At 45.6% G+C, this 26,377-nt stretch overlaps 1 protein-coding gene across 5 annotated transcripts in view; it reads right to left on the bottom strand.

The window, feature by feature from the left end:
* The window catches only part of OSBP2 (oxysterol binding protein 2), a 172,328-nt gene that overhangs the window by 26,909 nt on the left and 119,042 nt on the right, over positions 1-26,377 (bottom strand). For all 5 annotated transcript variants that reach the window (XM_053369437.1, XM_053369438.1, XM_053369440.1 and 2 more), the window contains 4 exons: positions 9,568-9,760; positions 7,799-7,919; positions 5,897-5,963; positions 4,678-4,842 (listed from right to left, as the gene is read on the bottom strand). In XM_053369437.1, coding sequence (XP_053225412.1) covers positions 4,678-4,842; positions 5,897-5,963; positions 7,799-7,919; positions 9,568-9,760 — 546 coding nt within the window. The remainder of the gene's footprint in view (positions 1-4,677; positions 4,843-5,896; positions 5,964-7,798; positions 7,920-9,567; positions 9,761-26,377) is intronic.

Below are 26,377 nucleotides of genomic sequence, written 5' to 3'. Positions count from 1 at the left end.
ACAGCAAGACCCTCTGCAGCAAAAGGGGGAAATGCTGATGTTAGATACTCAAGGCTAAAGCAGATCCCCTTCACTGAGAGTGGGACGCTGGGGGAAAGAGGCGAACATCTCCATCGTTCTGCCCGGACACTGGGGTCCAGCACCAAGGGCCTTCTGGTGGTTGTATCGCTGTGAGAAGCCAAGTTACAGGGAACCAGGCAGAGGGCCTTCTCGGTAGTAGCACCAGCCCCATGGAACTCCCTCCCACCAGATGTCAAAGAGAAAAATAACTACCAAACTTTTAGAAGACATCTGAAGGCAGCCCTGTTTAGGGAAGCTTTTAATGTTTAACAGGTTATTGTATTTTGGTGTTTTGTTGGAAGCCGCCCAGAGTGGCTGGGGAAACCCAGCCAGATGGGTGGGGTATAAATAAAATATTATTATTATTATTATTATTATTATTATTATTATTATTATTATACCTGTCTGTGTTGGGGAAAGGCTGTAGCTCAGTGGAAAAGCATCTGCTTCCCATGCAGAAGGTCCCAGGTTCAATCCCCAGGGAGGGTTGGGAATCTCCTCTGCCTAAAGAGGCACTGCCAGTCAGTGCAGACTGCCCTAAGTTAGACGGACCAATTGTCTGACTTCAGTAAAAGGCAGCTTCCAATGTTCCTACAGGGACTGAGATAACCAGGAGGTGTGAAGGCCCACTTTATTAAATTTAAATGTGCTTCATTTGTGTTGAACTTTAAAAAATGCACAAGGATATCTGCACCTGAGTTGAGCATTGGGGATTCCATTTTGACCATTGGGGGATAGATTTTCTCACCTGCCTTGCCCCACCGTCCAACCCCTGGACCTTTCTAAATGAATTTCTTAATGGGATACTTGGACTTGACCTATTGGTAAGCTGTATGTATATGTCAAATGAACTGTTTAAACTTTGTGTTTCTCAAACTCGGGTCTCTGGCTGTTGTTGGACTACAATTCCCATCATCCCTAGCTCAGGGATGTTGGGAATTGCAGTCCAACAACAGCTAGAGATCCTAGTTTGAGAAACACTGGTTCAACTGCTGATTATTAATTTTTTAGTGTTACGTTGCAGGAACATCATATGTCCTATTATGTATTGTTATTGTGTAGACATTTATTTATTTTAATGCGAACTGCTTTAGGCACAGATTTACTTGTGAGAAATGCAGATTATAAATATACTGACTATGACAATCTGCAAAGGGAAGAAGTGCCAGAGCATCTCTGCTACGGAGAGCATCGCCGGCAGCATCTGCCCTGCGTGGGCTCAATCAGGAAGCAGCTCTGGAAATGTAACAAGCAAGCATTCAATTACTTCCTGATTAAACATATCTGATTGTTTCAAAAGCAGGCGCTGCCAGTGGCTTGTGTGCTGCTGGGCCGCTGCCAACCCCGGCTAGCTGTCCAGGCACTCCTGAGCAGAGCATGTAGGTGGCTTTCTTGCCTTTGAAGGCAGAGTTTAAACCTCCCCTCTCCCCACCACCAACTCCCCACAACAGGGACGGACTTGCTCAGCCACACAAGCTACAAATCTTCGCCACTACCTGCCAACTGGGTTCCTGTGGCCACAACCAGCCTTGTCACTAATGGGAAAACAAAAGGCTGGGGACTTCCGGGTTAGCGCCATCGACTAATGGCGGATTCCCTCTGAGCTCCGGAGGGAATCGGCTCTGTAGGATCGGGTCTTGCCGCTGCGGTGACGCGGGGACCCTTAAAAATCACAGGCGGTTAAGCCTGTGAACCTGGTGACTCGGCGGGCACCATTTGCGCGCCCCCGACCTGTGAAGAGCCTTTTTAAAGGCTTCGGAACGGGGGACGGGGTGAGCGGCGCGGTGCTGAGAGTCGACTGCTTCTCCTGCAGAGTGAAGCCGCATTGCCATGGTCGGAGAGCGCTGACTTCTTCTTTGGAACAATTGAACTCTAAAAGTAACAACCCGTGAGTACTACGGAAATTGGTATCGTAAAGATTTTTTTTTTTTTTTTTAAGAATTAGGCATGATGGGGGAAGGTGTAAAAAGGAAGTCTGCCTCCCCGTCTTGTAAACAAGTTAAAGCAAAGACCTGCTAACTAAGGTCGAGAGAACCTCTTTTTTCCTTCTTTGGTAAAAGACTTTAATTTCACGGTTTGGCAGTATAAGAAATCTTCCTGGAGGATAAAAGAGCTAATTTTGGGAGCTGAAGTGTCACCCTCCCGGACTCGGGAGTGTTCCGCGAGAGAGCCTGTTGATGAGGTACTAAAGAGCTCGACAGCTGTCAAATTAGCTGTCAAGACAGAAAAAGAGAACTTTGTTTCTGCTGCTTCTGCTGGTTATATCTGTTACAATTTTTGTTACAATTTGTTGAAAACAAGGAAGAACCGATACAAACTAACTGGATTTTTGGATTTGAACTGGAATGAACATTAAGAAACCAAAATCCCTCTAGAGGGGGTTTTGGGACATTACAAGAATGGCTGGAGGAGGGAGAGTTCAGGCTGAATTGGACAGAGCCTTTGTTCTCTTGGGAAAGTTACAGGGCCAAATTGATGTTTTGGCTATAAATGTTACAACTCTGGACTCAACTGTAAACAATATCATGGAACCTGATAAGGATTTGAATCAGGAAGTTTATCCAACTGAACAGAAAGAGAAACTTGACAACATTGAGAACTTGGAGAAGGAGACATATGTTGTCCCTGAAGAAAAGGAAGGAGGAACTGTAATTCTGCAGATGATGAAAGAGGACTTGAGGTTTGATATGATGGCAATGAAGGAAAATAAGAACTTGATGTGGAAAATCTGGCCTGAATTGGAGATGGAAAAAAGGAGAGATCTCCTTATGTGGAGATCTGAAGACCTAAGGATTACAAATTTGCTTAAGGTGGAGGTTGGAGCCTTGGGGACATTTGGTTTTGAAAGGAGTAAGAAACAAGATTTGGGCCCCACTTTTAAGTATGGAGGACTGGTTGGAAGAAATATGGATCCTGAAGGGCCAGAGCTTCTCCGAGATTTGGTGTTTAATTTTAAGGACTATCAGAAAAACCAGCAGAGAGGAATTGAGAGAGAATTAAGAGCCTCGGATGTGAGATCTCCAGGCTAATACTAGATTAAGACTGGTGGATATTTGTGGGGGACTGAAACCGGGAAAGGGGGGTGTGGGGCTTGGGAATCCAAAGGGTACATAATTATAATGTGTTTTTGTTTTCATTTTGTTTTCATAATGTGTATGAAATTTGGGAAATTCGTGGAAGGGAATCTGGGTCGACTTTAGAAAGAATGTTTTAAGAATGTGTATTGAGGTACAAGTGTTGATGTTGAAGTTTAGATAAGGTAAAATTGGTTTGTTTTAAAACGGACTAAATTAAAGGAAAATAAGGTTAGCAAAAATAAATTGAGGAAATGAATGGAAGAGAAAAAGTAAAATAATAATATGTTAAATTAAGCATAGAAATAGGTTAAAAATTATGGATAAGGATTTGCTGAATTAACAATTTGAATTGGAATACAAGAAAGGGGGGTATGAGGAGGTCAGGGAAATATGTTATTGAAAAATAGATTTTGTGAACTTTATGTGTTTTTAATTTTTTTTGCTTTTTGTTTTTCTTTTTTTTCTTTTTGACTTTTTGTTTTTTTTATTGTATTAAATTCGAAAATCTTAATAAATATATTTTAAAAAAAAAAAGGCTGGGATGCGAAACTGCTTTAGCCCTTTTTCTATTGCCAAAGGTCCCATTCTCTCTCTCTCTCTCCCTCTCTCTGCTTGCTACCTTATAGGACCAATTGTAAGCAGCATTAAATGAGCCTTTGCATCTAACAATTGGGTTTCTTGAAATGCCAGTAAGGGAGAAGTGGGTGTTGCAGGGGAGGGGGCTGATAAATAAACAGGAAGGGAGCAAATATGAAGGTGGAGTTTAACCCTTTTCTCCCTTTTTGCAACCCTGAAACTAGCACAGTGGTACCTCCGGTTGCAGATGGGATCCTTTCTGGAGGTCTGGCTGGATCCCGAGATTTTGCAACCAGAGAGACTGCTTCTGCGCATGTGTGCACAGCAGTAGAGCACTTCTGCGCATGTGTGTGCGGCAAAAACCAGGAAATACATTTCCGTGTTTGCCGCTTACATATCCTGAAGTTTATGTAACCGGAGGGATATGTAAGCGGAGGTACGACTATATTTTGTTTCAGGGGAAGTGGGGAGGAGAGAGGATTCCTCTATCGGTGCCATTCAAGCAGATTGCTGTCAAAGAGCCTAAGTGTTTGGGAAATCTCCCTGACTTAGCCAGCGAGATGGTGATTGCTTATCCCCGCTTCCCCCTAAGGTCCCAGGGCAAGTCGCAAAAATCGCAATGTTAAAAGCAGTTTGAAACGACTTACTGTCACAGAAATACGGGGGGACCAAAAAGTATACAACTCAAGTGTCATATTTCAGGGTAAAGAGATGCACCTCCAACAGATGCCCCCCCGGTTCGACTTAATACAAGACAAAACCCCTTATCGCATTGTGTGTGTAGGAACTAGCATACTGTACAAAGGTAAAGTTCACATCAATTTCTCCTCCCACTTTTATCTCTGGCCCCACCCAACATTGGCATGCGGCCCCCGGGAAGGCCACCCAGAAAGAGAACGTGGCCTGGAAATGCCCCACCCCCATTCCCCGGAACCAGAGCATGGGGCAGTGGGGAATCACATACAGGCATGGGAATCTTGGACAATTCTTTGCCAATGCAGTTCTTCATTATGCTCCAGAGGTTAAGGCTGTAGTTGGGCTTGTCCGGGACCCGAGTCCGCCTCTTCTTCTTGTGAATGCCATCTTTGCTTGAACCGTCGTAGCTGGCTTGGTGAGAGCTGTCGAACACCTGGGGAGGAAGCAGAGCAGGAGGGAGAGTTCAGGGGGCCAGTCAGTAGGCAACACACCTTGAGACTTTCAGCTCCCCGCCCACCTCTCCATACGGGAAAGTGATCTCCCCAGCAGCCCAAAATCACAACGGCTGCTGACTTTAATTCAGCTTGCTAATTTTAGCTGCTTGGCTGTGCTTTTATATGCTTGTCCCTGAATGGCAAAGGCTAGCAGCTGATACAAATAAATTTCTATCATATTGATAAAGGAGTGCCTCCACCCCCATTGTTCAGCCCGGACACTGAGGTCCAGCTCTGAGGGCCTTCGGGCAGTTCCCTCACCATGACAAGTGAAGCTACAGGGAACCAGGCAGAGGGCCTTCTTGGTAGTGGCACCTCCCCTGTGGAAAGCCCTCCCATCAGATGTCAAGAAGATAAAGAACAACAGTGGTACCTCAGGTTAAGTACTTAATTTGTTCCGGAGGTCCGTTCTTAACCTGAAACTGTTCTTAACCTGAAGCACCACTTTAGCTAATGGGGCCTCCTGCTGCTGCCGCACCGACAGAGCACGATTTCTGTTCTCATCCTGAAGCAAAGTTCTTAACCCGAGGTAATATTTCTGGGTTAGCGGAGTCTGTAACCTGAAGCGTATGTAACCTGAAGTGTATGTAACCTGAGGTACCACTGTACACCACTTTGAGAAGACATCTGTATGAGGAAGTCTTTAATGTTTGATGTGTTTTTAATATTTTGTAGGGAGCCACCCAGGGTGGCTGGGGCAACCCAATTAGATGAGTGGGGTACAAATAATAAAATTATTATTATTATTATGGGGAGGAAGGTATTGTGGGTGGGTGGGAGGTGTTGGCAGGCCAATGACAAGCATAGGAAGCTCATTGTGACTGAAGTGGTTCTCTGGGATTTCAAATAAGGCTTCTCTTCCAGAAAAGCAGAAGCGCTGCCCCATCAGTAAGCCATAACCCTTCCGGCCACCCCTGCCTTAGAACATGCATGGTGCCACCAAGGGGGTGGGGGAGGGAAATTCCCATTTCAAACTTTGCAAAATGTGCTTACGTTGTCGTCCAGGTTCCAGCTCTCCCCTCGGCCTTCGCTGGTCCCGCTAATGTTGCTGCCGGCACGCCTGCAGAGAAAACGCAGGGGGCAGCAGTGAATGAGGCGGCGCACAGAAGCCCGGAGCCGCGAGCGAGAGTTACCCATCCACAACGGAAGCCTCTGCTGCAGAACATGCCCTTGAGAGAGAGCGTCACAAATGGGCGGGTTCTGATATGCAAATGCATGGCTTCACATTCCTACAAAGCCAGCTTGCTAGCCAGCTTGTCCAAAGCCCCAAAGGCAAGATTTTCTGGACCAGGCAGGTGAGAAGAGTGAATTGGGCACAGGAACAGAAGAAGAGGCTGCTGGATCAGGCCAGTGGTCCATCTAGTCCAGCATCCTGTTCTTGCGGTGGCCAACTAAATGCCCCAATGGGAAACCTACAAGCAGGATTCTTCTCTCCTGAGGTTCCCAGCAATTGGTATTCAGAAGCATTGCTGCCTCTCTGACTGTGGAGGCAGAGCATAGCCATTCTGGTATCCCTCTCCTCCACGAATCTGCCCAATCCTCTTTTAAAGCATTCAAGTTGGTGGTCCTCACTGCCTCATGTGGCAGTGAGTTCCACATGTGTTTTTTAAAAAAACTTTCTTTTATCTGCTCTTTTACTGAATTGGTTGGAGGCACTGAAGGAAAGGGGGTTTCTTTCCTCCGCTTCAAGTTGAATGCAACATTAGGGGTGGCCTTCTAAGCATCTAACGAAAAGCCAAACTTGTCTGTTGAAAATGGGCAAGATCTAAAAGAGGCCTGCTACCCATTGCCAAGTGCTCCAAAGAGAGGAAATGGCCTCTTTCACACAACCTATTTGTTTTGCATTCATCCTGATCCGCCTGCACAAAACTTGCGCAGAGGTTAGAATAATAGAATCATAGACTGTAGAGGTGGGAGGGACCCCAAAAGTCATTTAGCATCCGTGACAGTTGGCCATTCAACTTCTGCTTAAAAATCTCCAAGGAAGGAGAGTCCACAACCTCCTGAGGGAGACCCTGTTCCACTGTCAAATAGCTCTTATTATCAGAAAGTTCTTCCTGATGTTTAGTCGGAATCTCCTTTCTTGAAGCTGTTGGTTCGAGTCCTACCCTCTGGAGCAGGAGAAGACAAGCTTGCTCCCTCTTCCACATGACAGCCCTTCAGAGATTTGAAGATTGTTGTCATATCTCCTCTCGGTCTCTTTTCCAGGCTAAACATACCCAGCTCCTTCAACCATTCCTCAGCAGGTTTGGTTTCCAGACCCTTGATCATCTTGGTAGATTACAGGTGAAATTCAGTAAATTAGAATATCGTGGAAAAGTTCATTTATTTCAGTAATTCAACTTAAAAGGTGAAACTAATATATGAGATAGACTCATGACATGCAAAGTGCAATATTGCTCTATTTGCAGTCCTTGTTTTGCCAATTTCATTTAATATTCTAATTTTCGGAGACTGTTAATTTGCGGTTTTCATCATCTGTATGCCATGATCATCACAATTATAACAAATAAAGGCTTGACATATCTAGCTTTGCATGTCATGAGTCTATCTCATATATTAGTTTCACCTTTTAGGTTGAATTACTGAAATAAATGAACTTTCCCACGATATTCTAATTTTCCGAGTTTCACCTGTATATCTACTCTCAAACATTTACTCTGATTTGTTTGTGGGCAGGTTATACAACAACAGTCCTTCATTCTTATTTGCTTGGGGGCTGCTTATGCAACTTCCTGCTAATCACACATCCATTCCAACTCTTTTGAATGCACTTCCCTGTCACTTCCCTAACAGCAGACGGTCAGTTTCTTCCTTCTTCTTTTTAAAGTGGATTTTGTTATGCTAGGGCTTCCGACTGCCTGGCGGCTCCCAGGGAACAGGTGCCATACCTACCGGTGGTGCTTTGATGGATCCGCAGCTACTGTGATGAAAGCTTGTGCGTCCTCCATGGCATCGAAGTACTCCGTCTCCTCATCTTCATCACTGGCTTCCGCTTTCACGCTCTGTACGCTCCCTGTTGGCAATAATACCCAGGTGAGCAAATCTGCTGGCTTGGCTGGGGCTGATGGGAGCTAGAATCATGGAATTGTAGAGTTGGAAGGGGGTCCCCAAGGATCATCTAGTCCAACCCGCTGCAATGCAGGCCCCTGAGTCTCTGCCGCCAGCCCCCATCCGTCATGCCACCTTGCCAGGGAAAATACAAAAGATTAAACAAAGCCACAGAGACTTGTGAACTACGCAACCTAAGTTGAACTTATAAGGTCTGGTTTCAATAGATTTTTCCAATGCTTAACTCAGTCTTTTAGATAAGTTCATGAAGATACCAACAAAAGGTAAGTTCGGTGTTATTCACAAAACCGAGATGTGCTAGTGGAGTTGTAAGGTAAAGGTAAAGGGACCCCTGACTGTTAGGTCCAGTTGTGGCCCGACTCTGGGGTTGCGGTGCTCATCTCGCTTTACTGGCCGAGGGAGCCGGCGTACAGCTTCCGGGTCATGTGGCCATCATGACTAAGCCGCTTCTGGCAAACCAGAGCAGCGCACGGAAACGCCGTTTACCTTCCCGCCGGAGTGGTACCTATTTATCTACTTGCACTTTGACATGCTTTCGAACTGCTAGGTTGGCAGGAGCAGGGACCGAGCAACGGGAGCTCACCCTGTCGCGGGGATTCGAACCGCCGACCTTCTGATCAGAAAGTCCTAGGCTCTGTGGTTTAACCCACAGCGCCACCTGCGTCCCTACAGTGGAGTTGTAGATAGATGTTAATGAAGTTGTAGACGACAGGGTGCCGGCGTTTTGCACCTGTTTTGCCTTGGCAGTCCAAGTAATCAAGAGGCCTCTGTTCGCCCCCGATGGGGCCCTTTTACTGGGGCTTGCAGGTAGCACACTCCCAAGATAGTTTTCCAGGCTTCTCCAGTGGTCTAATCTCAAAGTCTTGATACGTATATTGATATCCAGTCTTATAGAAAATACTCTTTCTTGGCTTAAGCTTAAGAGACTGATTTGCTTAGCCGCAGCAGCTCTCCAGGGTTTCAGGGTCTCTCCCTGGAGATGCTGGTGGGAATTGAATCTGGGACCTTCTGCATGCAAAGCAGGTGCTCTGGCCCTTCCCCTTAAAAAGAGTTAAGTTCCTAGTCCCCATGGTTCTAAGGAAAGAGCCGGATGAAGCAGGAACATAGGAGGGCTGCCTTATGCCAAGTCAGACTATTGGTCCACGCAGCTCATTATTGCCTACAGTGGTACCTCGGGTTAAGAACTTAATTCATTCTGGAGGTCCGTTCTTAACCTGAAACTGTTCTTAACCTGAAGCACCACTTTAGCTAATGGGGCCTCCTGCTGCTGCCGCGCCGCTGCTGCGTGATTTCTGTTCTCACCCTGAAGCAAAGTTCTTAACCCGAGGTACTATTTCTGGGTTAGCGGAGTCTGTAACCTGAAGCATCTGTAACCTGAAGCGTCTGTAACCCGAGGTACCACTGTATATTGACTTGCAGCCCTACCTGGAGGTGCTGCAGGGAATCAAACCTGGGACTTTCTGTATGCAACACAGGTGCTCTAACATTGAGCTCCGGCCCTTCCCTGCGAAAGGTCCTAGCCAGCTAAGGTGTTAAGGCAAGAGCTGCTTGTCAAATATGGAAGCAGTCGTGGCAGCGGGCCTCCTCCTCACCTTTGGACGCGCGGATGCTGGTGTTCGTAGAGAGGGAGGGGGCGCCTCGGCAGGCTCTCTCCAAGTTGTTGTGCTGCTTGGCTAGCTGCTCAATGGTTTCCTCCAGGCGGGTCCGCTGCTCCCGCTCATACTGGAGCGCCCGCTGCCATTTGCGGCTGTGGGTCTCGGCTAAATCCAGGAAGTCGCGGCAGGCCTGCAAGCAGAGAGAAGGCAAGGGGTCAGCAGGGGAGAGCTGCAGGAGCTGTCAGTACAGCACGAGACTCTTAATCTCAGGGTTATGGGTTTGAGCCCCACATTGGGTGAAAGATCCCTGCATTGCAGGGGGTTGAACTAGATGGTCTCTTCCAACTCTATGATTCTAGGAGGGTCAGCACTCTATGGCCATCTGGAGGACTGTATTCTCCCATATGAACCTGCCCAGGCTCCGAAATCTTCGGAGAAAGGCCTTCTCTTGCTCCTGCCACCTCACAGGCATGCTTGGTGGGGATGCAGGACAGGGCCTTCTCGGTGGCTGCTCCCAGGCTTCCCAGAGAAGCCAGAGACTGGCTCCCTCCTTGTTGGCCTCCGAGAGAAAAGTGAAGGCTGTTTTATTCCGAGAATGCCTTTGGGAATTGACTGGGGTTTTTTTTAAGGAAAGGGCTTTTAATAGTTGCTGGAGGGCAACTGGAGCCTGACTTGGGAGAGGGGGGCAGTGATTTGTGGGGACCTGTACCAGCCAGGAGGCAAGAGACAGAGGCAGGGGAAGCTTCAGAGCTGGAGGGTGGAGCACTGGAGGAAGAGGCAAGCCAGGCAAGTGAAGGGCCCAACCCTCTCCTGTACCCGTCTCCCAGAACCAGAAGGGGAATGAAGAGGGAAGAGCACAGGCAGTTTCCATGCAAGCGTAGTATCCAGCTGCGTGCGCACAGTCTGTCGGGGGCAGCTACATAAACTGGTGGAGGAGGAGTGGCCCCCTGTTGCTGCAACTGCTCCATAGAGCGCAGACCTAGGACTAGACCCCCCCCCACCCTCTGCTTCTCTCCCCGCCCCCCGTCTTTCCTTCCTCCCCAGGACCTGAACAGTTCAGCCAGTGGCAGCCAGAGGTCCTTTTGCTGCATGCCCAACCTCTCTCTGACACTGGGTCTGCTCAGCCAATCACTGCCAGCGGCTCTGCGACCCCCAGGAAATGCCCCAGCATATGTGGGAAGCCTGTCCAAAAACTTAAAATCTGCTCCCCAAAAGTGAACCTACACAGAACGATACCGAGTTGCTTCCAAGCGCCTCTTGCTTTTGGCAAGTCTGAAGAGGAAGGGCTGTCACACCTGCCGGGCAGGCACTAAAAATGTTTGGGCATCACCAGGAGCCGAAATACACAGCTAGAACATTTAAGTGGTCCCTCATGGGAGGTTAGAAGACCCCTAATGGGAATCCTAATGGGGTATTAATCCACTTAGGTAAAGGTAAAGGTAAAGGTACCCCTGCCCGTACAGGCCAGTCTTGACAGACTCTAGGGTTGTGCGCCCATCTCACTCAAGAGGCCGGGGGCCAGCGCTGTCCGCAGACACTTCCGGGTCACGTGGCCAGCGTGACAAGCTGCATCTGGCGAGCCAGCGGAGCACACGGAACGCCGTTTACCTTCCCGCTGGTAAGCGGTCCCTATTTATCTACTTGCACCTGGGGGTGCTTTCGAACTGCTAGGTTGGCAGGTGCTGGGACCAAGCAGCGGGAGCGCACCCCGCCGCGGGGATTCGAACCGCCGACCTTTCGATCGGCAAGCCCTAGGCGCTGAGGCTTTTACCCACAGCGCCACCCGCGTCCCTATTAATCCACTTAATGGGACATTAATCCACAGGACGTTTTATATGGGTATGTTCAGATTACACAAGAACCTAGAAAACGGCACTGGGTCTAAAATTCAACTTTCAGAGGATCTCAAGTCCTTTTCCTTTTCCTTTTCCTTTTCCTTTTCCTTTTCCTTTTCCTTTTCCTTTTCCTTTTCCTTTTCCCTTTCCCTTCCTTTCCTTTTAAAAGCCGGTTACTAACTCTTTAGGCTGTGAATATACCTTTAAGTCTTATCTGTGAATACAGGAAACACCCAATGAAACCTGCAAAGCCAGAGATATGTTGCATGAATAAGATTTTCAGGAGTTGTGGAGGTCCTAGCAAAACTAGACTTGTGCATTGAAAAACCATGCAAAATAAAACAACCTATGCACATTTGATGTGTTTTCATAATTTATATAGATAGCAGAAGTCAGGGGTTTTTCTTTGGCGGGGGGTGAGGTGTGGTGTTGGTGGGGTTGCCATAGGGTTTGGATTGCCAGGGCAGAGAATTGTCAAGGTTTCTAGCGGAGAGTATGTGGAACCCAGGGCGGGGGGTGGGGACAGCATGTTGAATTATGCTCCAGGAGAAAATGAAGGGACCAGTCCAGATGGGGACATACACACGCATATGTACACACACACACAGAGGGAGAGAGAGTCCAAGGCTGTTGCTGCAAAAAATACCTCTCTGATATTTGCATTCCACCACAGCCCATGCTATTTAGTGCTCTGACTCCCCCCGCCCCACCCCACAATTTGCAGCCATGAACCCCTAAATGGAAACAGTCATGCAAACTGAGCTCATATCCCTGTTTAGTTCACATACTTTATTTAATATATACAGCTGCACAGCTGGTGTGTGTGTGTTCAGACTGGGGTATTTGAGGCAGAGAGTGAGCCCCTCCAGGGCCGGATTTAGGTTTGATGAGGCCCTAAGCTACTGAAGATAATGGGGCGCTTTATATGTCCAGCTGCCCTTTGTCAACAACAAATTGTCACTGCTTTTTGGATTGAATATATGCTATATGGTAGTTTATGGACCTAATAGGTATCTAAAGCCATTTGCACATGCAGAATGTAGGCCCCCTATATACAGAAATGAGCAAACCAGTGATATTTTAGGGAGCAGGCGAGCAGGCGGGGCCCATTACTTACATCATAGGAGCCTACACAACACAAAACACTGTTGCTGTATGTAGATTTTATTTTATTTGTTTTTTATCTTGTATTTTGGAAATGTACATCCAGTTGTTTTTTTCCTTTAAATTTTTTGGCGGTGGGGCCCTAGGCTACAGCTTGTTTAGCTTACACGTAAATCCGGTACTGATCCCCTCCCTGGACATAAGCTCTGCTACACACAGAGACAGACACACACATTGCAAATTCCTTCCCATCCTCCCTCCCCTCCGAAGCCAGGCAGAATGGCTAGCCCTCTTTTCCTATTCTTAGTCAAGCGGAGTCCAGACAAGACAGGCAATCCCCTGTGTAGCAATTAAAGGCACAATACGGCAAGATGCTCCTGACAGCTTAAAAGCCCTGCTTTTTTGCAGGTGGAACAAGGACAGGTCAGACTCCTGGGGAAACACAGATGTGCAAAGCAGAGCTCTCTAACAAGCGTTTGTAGTTCCGAATGCTCAGTGTCGGAATTCACAATCCGGGCTGAATTTTGTAAGATGGGTTCCTAAACAACTGTTAGCTTTTTTCTAAATTTCTAACACACACACACACACACACACAGAGAGAGAGAGAGAGAGAGAGAGAGAGAGAGAGAGAGAGAGAGAGAGAAAGAGAGAAGCAAAGAAACACAACATAAAATGCAACCCATAGTTTCAAATTTAACCGCAGCAAACTGAAAAGCAGCACAGATAACAATGTGGCCTTAATATCTTTGAAAGACATTTCTGTTAAAAAAGGTCTGTCTCCCCTGAGAGCGATTGTGTGTGGCACCAAAAGGTGACTAAAGGCAGGCTATTTCGTATCTGCCTCCTATTCAGCAAGTCTTTATAGAATCTTCTACTATTTTAAATCAGTTTTTTTTAATGATTCATGGTTAAATTCAGAACAAATAAGGGCTGATTTTGAAAGGTGGGGAATTGGGGAGCACAAAATCCCTTTTGAAACAATGCTGGGGAAGCTATAGGAGCAGTTAGTAAAGATAAAACTTAAAGAATCAATCAATCAATCAATTAAAGAAATTGGCAGTTTTTGGGGGTCCTTGAGAGGCCATGGAAAACAAAGTTTTGGCATCACAGGGGGTGTGGACCCATGGAACTGTCAAGAATTAAAACAAAAACCCTAATTAATGACAGCTTTTGGAGGCCCACAAAAAACCCTTTTGGGTGGTGGACATAGCAAGTTAACAATCCCTGGTATAGATGCTATTGTCAGTTTGCATTTTTAGTGCAGAAAGTGTTGATCTGATGTGTAGAGATCTTTCCTATTCTAATTAATTCAAGAGGCGTCTGGAAGCTTCTCTGTGTGAAAGAAACAAGCAGAAGGTTCATGATGTTTGGGTTATTCCTTCAGAGAAGCTGAGTACAGCTGGTTTAAACTGATTGTTATCTCTTGTTGTGAAGGTCATGCTGACTATAATAATAAGGCTAGAAGGAGCCTGGGATTCATTCTTTTTTTTCTCTCTCTCTCCTTCTGGTGTGGTGTTCTGTACATAGTATGCTTAGTGTTAAGGTTTTAGTCTCATTGTAAGTTATTGTAAGTTTAAGTTAAGTCTGCTGCAACTGGATTTCTTCTGGACAGTGCCAATCCCAAATGTATTGGATTTGTGACCATTATGCTCATTTGCCTTCATTAGCAGTAAAGCTCTGCTGGAAGAAATACAATTGCCTGGTCTATTTTTGGGGAATCCGGCAACATGTTTAATTTTTTACTCTGCTAACTATATGTTGAAGTTCTGCTCTGGATCAATATTGAATAGAATTTCATGACAGCTATCACTCCATGGACCTGGTTTGGCCCACCGGCTGCCAGTTCCTAAACCTTAATCTAGAATGTCAAATATTCGGCTTTCCTATTGTCAAGCACCACTCTCTGGATCAGCAACATGACCCAAACAGGCTGGAATAAACCATACAAACACAAACACACACACACACACACACACACACACACACACACACACCACGCCAGTTGACAGCTGCTCAGTTGGGCTTCGTTCTTGATGTCCTTCTGGAGATTACACAAGCCATCTTTTGTTTTCAAGGCTGGAGTAGGTGGTTGTTTTGTGGGGGAAAGAAACCTGGAGCAGGAGGCCAGGAACAAGGTCATAGAAGAGAGGGCAAAAGAGGGGAAGGAAGGGGGATAAAATAGGTTTTCATAATGCTCATAGCAAATTTTAAAAAACAGCTCTTTAAGCCAAACTACCACGCGGTGTATCATTTCTACATTGTTCCTCTCAACTGTTGCTACCTTGACAGCTGGAGAGCTTAAGGATCTTTCCAAGAGAGACCTCCGGGTCTTAGGGAAGGACAGCAACATGTTAGTGACCACATACACACCACCTGAGCTCCTTTATAAATCATGCCAATATTCCTTTCCACCAGCTCCTTACGCTTGCATCCTGAACCTCCAAACGTGGTTTAAAATGTGTGCATTGTGACAAGAATCTCTAAAGCCAGTTTGCAATAATCTCCTTTGCTCTCTTAACACCCGATGGCACCATAATGGCCATTTTACTGCAAGAGTCTTTCGGAGCTCTTAAAAGGGAGCTGTGTAATTACAGGTGATGTTCTCAAAACGCATTACATGAAAAATAATCCTTTCCTCGCTACTGGGGGACAGCAAGCAATTTCCATATTAAGGCTCTGGCAAGTGGTTTTTGGCAGGCAGACTGGTTCTGCAAGGGGGGGGGTGAATCCTATTTACAGCATCAATTTATTGTTAACAAGATTACTGTTTTGTTATTTATTGGGGATGTGCAGGACCCAAGCACAACAGCGCTCTCCCTTCTTGCTGTTTCCAGCAACTGGTACTCAGAAGCGGTATTGCCTCTAAAACTGTCCAATGCAACCTTGCCCATTGGATATACAATCTACCGTATTTTTTGCTCTATAAGACTCACTTTTTCCCTCCTAAAAAGTAAGGGGAAATGTGTGTGCGTCTTTTGGAGCGAATGCAGGCTGCGCAGCTATCCCAGAAGCCAGAACAGCAAGAGGGATTGCTAATTTCACTGCGCAGCGATTCCTCTTGCTTTCTGGCTTCTGAGATTCAGAATATATTTTTTAATTGTTTTCCTCCTCCAAAAACTAGGTGCGTCTTGTGGTCTAGTGCATCTTATAGAGCGAAAAATACAGTAATTTAAACTTAAAATAAAAGCTTTGTATTTTTGTTTACAGATGCCAGCTTAAAACCATTGTTGTCTCGGCAAGACAGATGCTTGGAGGTTTTTAAGCAGAGGTCGGATGGCCACCTGTCCTGGATGCTTTTATCTGAGATTCCTGCATTTCAGGGGGTTGGACTAGATGACCCTTGGAGATCCCTTTCAACTCTGCAGTTGTATGACTTTTCTTCAGCTGTGGAATTTGCTCCCACAAGGTGTGGGGATGGCCACCAACGCAGATGGCTTTAAAAAGAGGATTGGGCAAATTCATGGAGGAGAAGGCTAACCACAGCTACTAGCCACAACAGATATGCTCTGGCTTCCCACTCAGAGGCAGCAATCCTTCTGAATACCACTTTTGCTGGGCATCTTGAGTGGAGACAGCAGTACTTACTGCACACAGGTCTTGTTTCCAGGCTTCTGTGGAAAGGTTTCTAGTTGGCCACTGTGAGAACAGGATGCTGGACTAGATGGTACTTGGTTGCCGAACTTAATCTGTTCCGTGAGTCCGTTCGACTCCTGGAACCGTCCGAAAACCAAGGCACGGCTTCCGATTGGCTGCAGGAGCTTCCTGCACTCAACTGAAAGCTGTGGAAGCCCTGTTGGAAGTTTGGTTTCCAAAAAACGTCCGCAAACCGGAACACTCACTTCCGGGTTTGCGGTGTTCGGGAGCCTATTTGTTCGGGAGCCAAGCCGTTCAACAACCAAGTACCACTGTAATGTAAACTAAAAAAAAAAAAAAAAAAAGCTCAAACTTTGCTGTGTTTCATGCATTGATTTGTTTGCTATATTTTGCACTGGTTTTAAATTGGCACTTTGTATGCAACTGCAATACAGTGGTACCTCAGGTTAAGTACTTAATTCGTTCTGGAGGTCCGTTCTTAACCTGAAACTGTTCTTAACCTGAAGCACCACTTTAGCTAATGGGGCCTCCTGTTGCCGCCACACTGCCAAAACATGATTTTTGTTCTCATCCTGAAGCAAAGTTCTTAACCCAAGGTACTATTTCTGGGTTAGCGGAGTCTGTAACCTGAAGCATATGTAACCTGAAGCGTATGTAACTCGAGGTACCACTGTACAGGGAGTATAGCAGGCAGGAGGCTAGGGAATGAAGGAGGAAGAGGAGGAGGAAGAACAGAGGGTTCATCCTTCAAGCCGGCCACAAGGGGGCAGAGGTTGTAAAAGGCTCAGCTTGCTCTCCCCTGGAGCTGTTCTTGGTCCTGCAACTCCCGACCTGACTTGCTGCCTTCTCCATGAGATCTGGCATCAAACCGCAACAAGGCAACCACACACAAAATCCCTTCCTAGTGCTCACCACCAGACTGACTTCATATCACAAGCCTACTTTTGTTTTTTTTAAGAAGAAAATGAGATTTGAACCCAGAACCCCCTGATGCAAGTCCAACACTCTTTTCACCACACCAGCTGTGTGTATGTAACCCAAGGTACCACTGTATAGTCTTATTATTAAGGGGGGGGGGGAATAAATAAACAAAGGCCAACCAAACAAGGCCCAACACAAAAAGACAGGCTAGCTGAAATAAATGAGTCTTAAAGACACTGGCGCAGCATGAGGGGCGAAGGGGGGGTGGCCCTGGGCGCAAAATTGTGAGAGGGGAGCAACAAGGGGCTGTGCGGCTGAGCTCCTGCTGCCTTCTGGAGCCATGGGGAGGCAGGCCTTCAGGGCTGGGGCGGCGCCTCCTCCTCCTGCTCCTCATGGCTGGTAAAGGGGTGCCCACATGCCCCAACTCTGAGCTGACTGAGCCAGGAGGCAGCAGAGACAACAAGCCGAGAAGTTGCACAGCCACTGCCAGCAGAAGCAGAACCCGTAACCATGTGCCTCACAGGCTCCATGCACCCCACCCCAGTCCAGCAGGGGAAGCAACATTTGCCCTGCCCTGGGCACTGGCAACCCATGCTACACCACTGCTTGAAGGCATTTCTCTAAACAAAGGATAAGAATGGTTGCTTCCTGGGTGATGGCCTCTGGTCGGTTACTATTTCTCAGCCTAAGCTACCTCAAAAGGATGCAGTGAGGATAAAATACAGGAGGGAGAACTGTGTGTGTGTCACCTTGAGCTCCTTAGGAGGGAAAATGGGATATAAATGTAATAGACAATAAAGAGAATAAGCAAAAGCTAGAGTGGCCTTTGCTGTATGTTTTGGACTACAAACATTTTATTTGTTTTTATAGCCAACCTTTTCCTCCAAGGAGCCCTCCCTCTCTGTGTATTTTCCTCACAACAACCCTGTGAGGTAGATTAGGCTGAGAGTGAGTGATCGGACCAAAGTCACCCAGTCACCTTCATGGCTGCATGGGGATTTGAACCCTAGTCTCCCAGGTCCTAGTCCAACACCCTAACTGCTACAGCACCCTAGCTCTCAATAACCATCAGCCCCTGCCAGTACAGCATTGAATGAATGAATTTATTATTTCTGTCACAGACCAGTTTCAGCCCACATACAATATCAAGGAAGTCATAAAACACGATAGGGATACATTTGAATTTGCAATTGGGTATAACAGGGACAATACAGATCTAGCAACAGTTAAAAATATATAAATTAAAACTTAGTCACTAAAATATAACCTAAAATTATCATTTAAGGCCTTAATCATTATGATATCACAGCTTGGCCAGTACAGCATTGTTCTTGGAGCTGATGAAAGATGCAGTCCGTAATATCTTCCGGGGGGCAAGTCTGAGCTAGAGAATAAACATTATGAAAGCAAGTAACGGGAGGCGAAATTGCGCGAGAAAAGGAAGACAGTTGACGGGTGCAGAGCAGTCAAAAGCAGACAGGTGCAATCGTGCAATAGTATTTGCCTGCAGAAGAACCATTAAGCCGGGAGGTGGAATCCTAAGCAGCGGCAAGAAGCAGGACTGGCGGGACACAGGCCCCTGGAGAGGTTTAATCTGTCTCACAGGTAGCTCCTGCATATTTCTCCAGGTAGCCAACCGCTGTCAGGCTGGGATGTACTGGGAGCCGGAAAGATGGCCGCCGAACTAGCTGCAGAGTTCTGGAGGTTATCTGAGGCAAGCTTTTAAATCTGCTTTTTAAACAGGCTCGACACCGAGCCAACCTTTGAAACCCCTTTATAATATATTTTAACTCCTCCAGAGCTTTTAAGTAATTTAATAGTTCTTTTAGCTTGATGCTTCTAAAAAAAAAAAAGAGCTCTTTTGTTGCCTTGTTATCTTGATGTCCGGAGGGTTTGCTCCCCGCGCTGCTACGCTCCTCAAGTCTGACCGAAAACGGGTGACGGCTGATTTATTGCCAACTTTGTGTTATGCCCTGAACTACAAGCTATCAAATTACAAATTACAGACAGCTATCCCAAATCTTGCCTCAATTTGGACCTTAGCCTATAGCTGGGTGGAGCTTCCGACTTCCTAAGAGACATAGTTTTTGAAATAGGAAGAATAACCCTGACAACAAAGATTTACAAATGGTACTTACCAGAAAGAAACGTAGGGACCTGGGGATAGTGACAAGCCCATTGTTCCAGGAGTGTTATGAGAAACAGAGTAAAATCACGCAATACCTTTTACATACAAGGGACAATGAGAATGGAAATGGAAATGGGCAAAAGATGGCTGAGATGGTTGAGTCGAAGCAGGATGAGGCTCTTCTTTTTCCCTCTGCTGCTCAAGATCACACAACCTCCTCTAGAGGAATACAGGACTCGGAGAATAGCAACCAAAATAGAAACACAATGAGCCTGGCCCATGAAATAGTCTTGGCTGAGATATTATCTTCAGAGCTACAGGAAGAAACCCGAAACTCCCAGAAATCCCAGACTTCATCTATGGGCTCCCAGACGGAAAACAATGACTGCTATCCTCAGGACTGGCTGCTCTCTATAAATCTGGATCTGGCAGCTATGAAAAAATACTTAACAATAACAAACGGGCTGCTCCTGACATTAGTGGAAAATTATTCCCTTCAAGCTAAAGGCTCAGAAATTCATGGTGCCGATCCACCAATCACCCCTCAAGAGCCAGAATATATAAAGCAACCAGCAACCAGCAAGTGCACACAAGGATCAGCAGCGGAAAATCATTTACACCAAGGAAAGGGCATAGGGTTGTATGTATCTGTCCCTAAAACTGAATTTCCTATCGAAGTAAATCAAAAGAAGCGAGGCATCAGTAAGAGATCCCATAAGAAGAAAGCTGAAACTAAAAAGAAAAGTAAGAACATAAAAACTGCAAGGAAATCTGTTATAAACCGACGTGCATGTAAAATATGCTGGAAAAGACTATATAAGCTGATCCCAACAAAATCAAAAACAAACTCTAACAAACCTGCTATACACGGCAGCAGAGAGAACAACAGTGTGGATTCAGGAAAAAAGATCCAGCTGAAGTCTCTGAAAGAAACATTATCGCTGCCTAACAAAACAAGTGAGGAAACGGAATTACAACCCGGGTGCTCTATGCTGAAACCCCAAGGATCCATAAATATTAAAGAAGACCCACCCTATACCATTGATTATGGCAGATCTCAAGATGAGCCAGTAGCAGGGCAAGACTTGCCCCAGGATAAAGGATGGAAACTGATGTTGGCAGATAGGAAGTTAGCATTTCTTAACTACCCGAAGCCAAAGGGCTTCCTTACACAGGAAGAACGCTCAGTGCACTTTGTGAATACTTTAGATGACATGCTGCCAGGGAAAATAAAATTAAAGGACATTACTTCAGTAGATTTTATATTCTACAATGGATACTCTCTGCGAGTGATTGCCTCCTTCAAAGATCAAAACTTGGCTAAATATATATATAGATCAAGACATTTGCTGTTAAAGAAAAGGATAACGGTAACAAGATTCTTTGAAAACAGCACATGTTTGAAATTGTTTCCTGATGAGTTTACGACAGCTGAGATAAGATTTTCTTGTAAATCAAAGGTGGAGAGAGGACACTCAAAAGACAAACTGGAACATACTGAGCAAGGGTCCTTGAAACTAAGACAGGAGATGAGACTGCCTAATGAGGGGACGGATAACTTCTATCCAGAAGAAAAGGCATTAATAAATCAGTTTGGATTGTTGCCTTTCCTTGCCCAATCTGAGATCTTGAGAAGATTGGAGACCCTTAGAAATAAGCTAACAGAGATGAATGCTCAGGAAAAAGTAAGAGAGAAAGAACCGGCAACGGACCAATTAAAGAAAGAGAACCTCTCTGAAAAAGCCAAGACAGACCCCATGAAAGATTACTCTTATAATACCTCTGCAACTGCAGAGATAAACCTGTTAACAACAGATCTAACACAGTGCGCAAGGGACAAACTACCATCTAAGAAGGAAACCATCCTTATGGCAACCATGAAAGATTACCTTTATAATACCTCTGCAGCTGCAGAGATAAACCTGACAGCAACAGATCTAACACAGTGCGTAAGGGACAGCAACAATCTACCATCTAAGAAGGAAACCATCCCTATGACAACCACAACGCGCTCTTGGACCAGCATGAGATACCTGGATGAGGATGAACTTGGTACCAGTCAAATAGAACACCTCAAGGTTGATTCGCCAAAAAAAGGAATATTGATCACTAATGTTAGCACGCTGCACCCTTCAATTGATTCCATTGAGTACCTGGGCGACAATACATCTATGGACATTGCCAAAATGAATGAAATCCAACTAACAGATAAAAAGATAGGCCCAAAAAATCTTTTAAAGGCAAATTGACTAAGATCAATGTTTGGCAAGACAACGTGCAACCTTGCCTTGCTAACTTGGAATATTGCAGGTTGGCAAAAGAGGGTTTCTGACCAATCCTTTGCTAAATATATCCAGAGACATGACATTGTGTTCCTCCAGGAGACCTGGAGCACAAGTGAAGTGGAGCTAAATGGTTTTTCTGCGTTCTCCCTCCCAGGTCTTTTAAGTACTAGAGGGGGGCGAGTTAAAGGTGGGTTAGTTACCTTAATCTCAACAAGGCTAAGGGCCATATTTAAAGAACTAGACCCACTAGACCATCTGGCCACAGCTGTGCAAGTACAGTGGAGAACCCACAGCTTGCTGCTGATTAACGTATACCTACCCCCACAAAGAGAGAAAAGATTGATAAGAAACACTTGGGCTCAGTTAGAACAGTATCTTGACAAACTATCAAATCAATTTCCTGATGCCTCTGTAGTGGTGGCAGGCGACCTAAATGCCAGAACTGGACAATCTGATGAGGCTTTGTATGCCCATTTCCACGAAACAGTCCCCATTATAGAGGAAATCCACCCAATACCAGCTAGAGTCTCAAAGGATAAAGGCTGCAATTATGCCGGCTTATGCCTACTACGCTTGGTCAACAAGTTGGACTTGGTTATACTGAATGGCCGTACAGAGGGGGAGAAGGTCGGAGAATTCACATTTATATCTAACAATGGCGCCTCCACAATTGACTATATAATCGTGTCGTATGATCTTCAAAACAAAGTTCTGGAATGCAAAGTGGAGGAGCGCTTAGACAGTGACCATCTGCCATTAAGTGCACTCGTAGCTGCGGGGAAGGATTTATCCTGCGCTGAGAAAATCGAGCATTCGAGCCCTACAGCTCTGGAGCTTAGATATTCGCGTATCAGATGGACAGATGAACTGCATAAGGAAATTTCAAGCAGGCTATGCTCAAAGGAATTCCTCACTAAGAGAGAAAACCTTATAACTTCCTCTAGCCATGAACTAAAGATAAATTTATTTCAGGAGTTAATTTCACTCCTTCAAGATTCCCTGAAGGAAAAAAGGAACAGGCCAAGTAGGCAATCTTCAGTATATAAAAACTCCAAACCCTGGTTTGATCAAGAATGTCAGGACATGAAGCTAAACTTACTGAAAAAATACAAGAATTATAGATCTGCCAATTTACCCCAACTCCCCACGGGCTGGTTTGAAGATAAACGAAACTATAAAATTTTGATCAAAAACAAAAAACTCCTGGCACAGAAAAGAGAATGGAAATGCCTAATAGATGCATCCAGAGAGAGAGATTCGGCCACCTTCTGGAGACTGGTAGCAAATGGAGTGCGATCTACTTCCTCAGAAGTGGAGTTTACTATACCTGCAGGGACTTGGGAGGCATTTTTCCAATCTTTATATTCAGCTCTGCCTTTGACACAGCCACTAATACAGTGTGCGGCAGGTGATGAGTGGCCTCCGGTGTCGGTTGCGGAGATTAGGAGGCTTATTCAGGCACTCAAACATAGAAAAGCCCCGGGAGCAGATAATATTTCTCCTGAGCTTCTCAAAGCCAATATTGACTGGTGGGCCCCAGTCCTTGCCACCCTTTTCACCAGCATAGATCAAACAGCAATAATACCAGAGGACTGGGGATTGGCAATCATCGTTCCCATATTCAAGAAAGGCTGTAAACTTGATCCAGCCAATTACAGACCAATCAGTCTCTTAAGCATCATTAGCAAACTTTATGCAACTCACTTACGTGAAAAGTTTGCGGACTGGCTGGAACAGGAGCACATCCTAAAGGAAGCCCAGGCTGGTTTCAGGGCACATAGATCAACTCTAGACCAAGGACTGGTATTGCAACATCTAGTGGAGAAATACACCTCAAAGAAAGGAGGCTCTCTCTATGTAGCCTTCATAGATTTCAAATCAGCTTTCGATTCGATACCCCGGCATAGACTTTGGGAAAAATTAAATGCCACAAACATCGATAGACGTCTTTTGCTTCTTATCCGTAGACTACATGAAAATACTCGGATCCGTGTTAGATGTGATCGTTATGGGAACCTATCAAAGGAAATCCAAAGTTTCCATGGTGTCAAGCAAGGCTGTGTTCTTGCCCCCATTCTATTCAACTTTTATATAAACTCCTTAGTCGGAAAGATGGAGGAAGCAAGTACTCATTCCCCAAACCTAAACAATATACCAATACCAGTCCTTTTGTACGCAGATGATGCGGCACTTATTTCCTTCTCTTGTGTGGGTCTAAGAAAACTTCTACGAGCTCTTACAGAGTTTTGCGAAGCTGAACACCTAATAATAAATTATACTAAATCAAAAATTATGGTGTTCCCCAAGAGAAAACTCCGACATAAATGGAAAATTAATAACCAACCTATTGAGCAAGTAACATCTTTTAGATATCTTGGAATAATTTTTGATGAGAAGGGATCTTGGTGCCATCAGATTAAGAATTCCATTGTCAATGCGCAAAGATCTTTTAGAGCTATCATAAGATTCTTTTACAGAAAAGGAGGTCAATATGTTCCTGCCGCCTCCCAGGTCTTCGTTGCAAAAATACTTCCACAACTGATGTATGGCACCCAGATATTTAATTGTCAAAAACTCAAGTCCCTGGAATCTGTACAAACTAAATTTTACCGCTCCCTACTAGGGTTACCTACCTGTGTCTCCAACACTGCCATTAGGCTGGAGGTAGGTCAACTCCCTATTAATGCCAGGATATGGATCCTGAAGATTCACTTCTGGCTAAAACTCATATTTTTCCCAGTGGGAGTGGCTCCATTGACTTTATTAGACCCGTTCCAGTCTAAATGGAGATTGTCGCTTTATGAAAAATTGAAGGGCCTGGGGCTTTCCCCACAAGAACTTATAGCCGCAGGTTTTGAAAAGGCTAAAATGATGGTGAGCCAGCGAATAGGAGATGTAGAGCTTCAGGACCATATGAGCAAGATAGATAAATATCCAGCTATCCAAGATTATGAAAAAGGGTTTAATTTAACCCCATATTTGCTGGATCTACAAATCGCAAAATATAGGCGGGCGTTTACCCTTACCAGATTTGATGTACTGCCATCTGCCTTACTAAAGGGCAGATACGAGGGCACACCCTATGCCGAACGAGTTTGCCCATGTGGTCTGAAGGAGGTGGAAACGGCTTCACATGTGTTGTTACACTGCGACCTTTACGGGGATATCAGGTCACTGTTTATCTCTCCTATCGTCCAGAAATTTCCAGGTCGATCTGAATCCCAGCGGCTGAAAATCCTACTAGGAGATAAAAACCCAGAAGTAACACTGAAAGTGGCCAAGTTTTCTGCGGCCGCGATCAAGCGGAGGGCATTAGTTGTAAAAAAGTAAAAGATCTGACTCTTGGACAAGCCCCCCCCCCTTTTTTTTTTCTTTTTTTTCTTTTTCTTTTTAAGTCTACACATATATGGTAGTGCATATATGAGTATATATGTGCGTGTGTGTGGGTGTGTGTGCATATGTGCATTGTTTTTATGTATAATTTTACAACTTTTAATTGACACCATCATTCCCTCGTAAACTACTGTTGTCTTTATGTTGGTTTTTTTTCTTCTGGTCTATGACCGTAATAAACTTATTCATTCATTCATTCAATCTGTCTCACAGGTAGCTCCTGCATATTTCTCCAGGTAGCCAACCGCTGTCAGGCTGAGGCAGAGCAGCTTGGCTGATCTGGGCTGGCAACTCTTGCATTAATCGCCAGCTCTTCGCAGAAGGAACCATGTCAGTGGAACAGCGCCCGAGAGTCGCTGGCCTTGCTTCAACGAGACTTTTCATCTAGCACACAACCATTTTGAGGCTAACCGCCTTTGACGTTTGGTCTTCAGCTTCGTCATATGGATCAGTTTTGGGGGAGGGCAGGCAAAAGCAGCCAGCTTGCCTTTGCAAATCTCACGCAGCGGCAGAGCGCAAGGGCCCCTGCGGTGTGAAGACAGCCCCTTTGGCTGGGTGGCCTGAAACATACACACACACACACACACACACAGTGACAGGACATGCTCCACGGGACTGGGAGGGTGGAAGGCTGGGAGACCAACAGTAGGCGGAGCCAGTCAACAAGAGGCGGAGCCAACCAACTCTAGTTTTGTCCTCTGCCCTCCTGAGATGCAAAAGGACAACACTCAGATGGGGGGGGCAGGTAAGACAGGCAGGTGGCAGAATGAGGCTGGTGCAGTGATTTAGCAGACAAAAACTTTTACTACACCTGCAGCCTCCCAGCTCCTTGCCTCTTTCCCCACCCTTTTTTAAATACTATGGCAGGCAGGGCCCTTCTGGTATTTATTGCTGTTACTACTACTACTACTACTACTACTACTACTACTATTACTAGTCGTTTTATCTTGCTCAAAGCAACTCAGAGCGACTTACAATAACAAAAATCTAGCCAACTTGCGTTGCATGAAGTAACTCATGGTACATTTTAGGTGTACGGTCGTACCTTGGTTCTCAAACAGAATCCGTTCCGGAAGTCTGTTCAACTTCCGAAAACGTTTGAAAACCAAGGTGCGGCTTCCAATTGGCTGCAGGAGCTTCCTGCACTCAATCGGAAGCCACAGAAGCAGAGTCGGACGTTCAAGTTCCAAAGAACGTTTGCAAACCGGAACACTCACTTCCAAGTTTACGGCGTTTGGGAGCCAAAATGTATGAGGACCAAGGCGTTTAAGAACCAAGGTACAATTGTATATTTCAGTGTACCAGGAGAGGCCTGCTCATACTCACAGGGGTCTTATTTGATATGCAAAGTTTAGCAGAGTATAATATCCCAGCGTTCCTTCCCACCCAGTTCCCTCTCCCAGGTGGTCTCATTGCATTCAGATACTGTAGTAGCATTTTTTGTTTGTTTTATAGCTTGGTTATTGACCTCATCTTCTAACTGAAAGAGCAACAACATTCCTGCAAAGAGATGCTTTCTGCTGAAGTACGTTAGCACTCCTCTGGCT

This window comes from Podarcis raffonei, chromosome 16 (genome assembly GCF_027172205.1).
Source record: "Podarcis raffonei isolate rPodRaf1 chromosome 16, rPodRaf1.pri, whole genome shotgun sequence".
Taxonomy (NCBI): domain Eukaryota; kingdom Metazoa; phylum Chordata; class Lepidosauria; order Squamata; family Lacertidae; genus Podarcis; species Podarcis raffonei.
The sequence above is the reverse complement of the archived record's forward strand: the minus strand, read 5'-3'. Positions and strand labels throughout refer to the sequence as shown.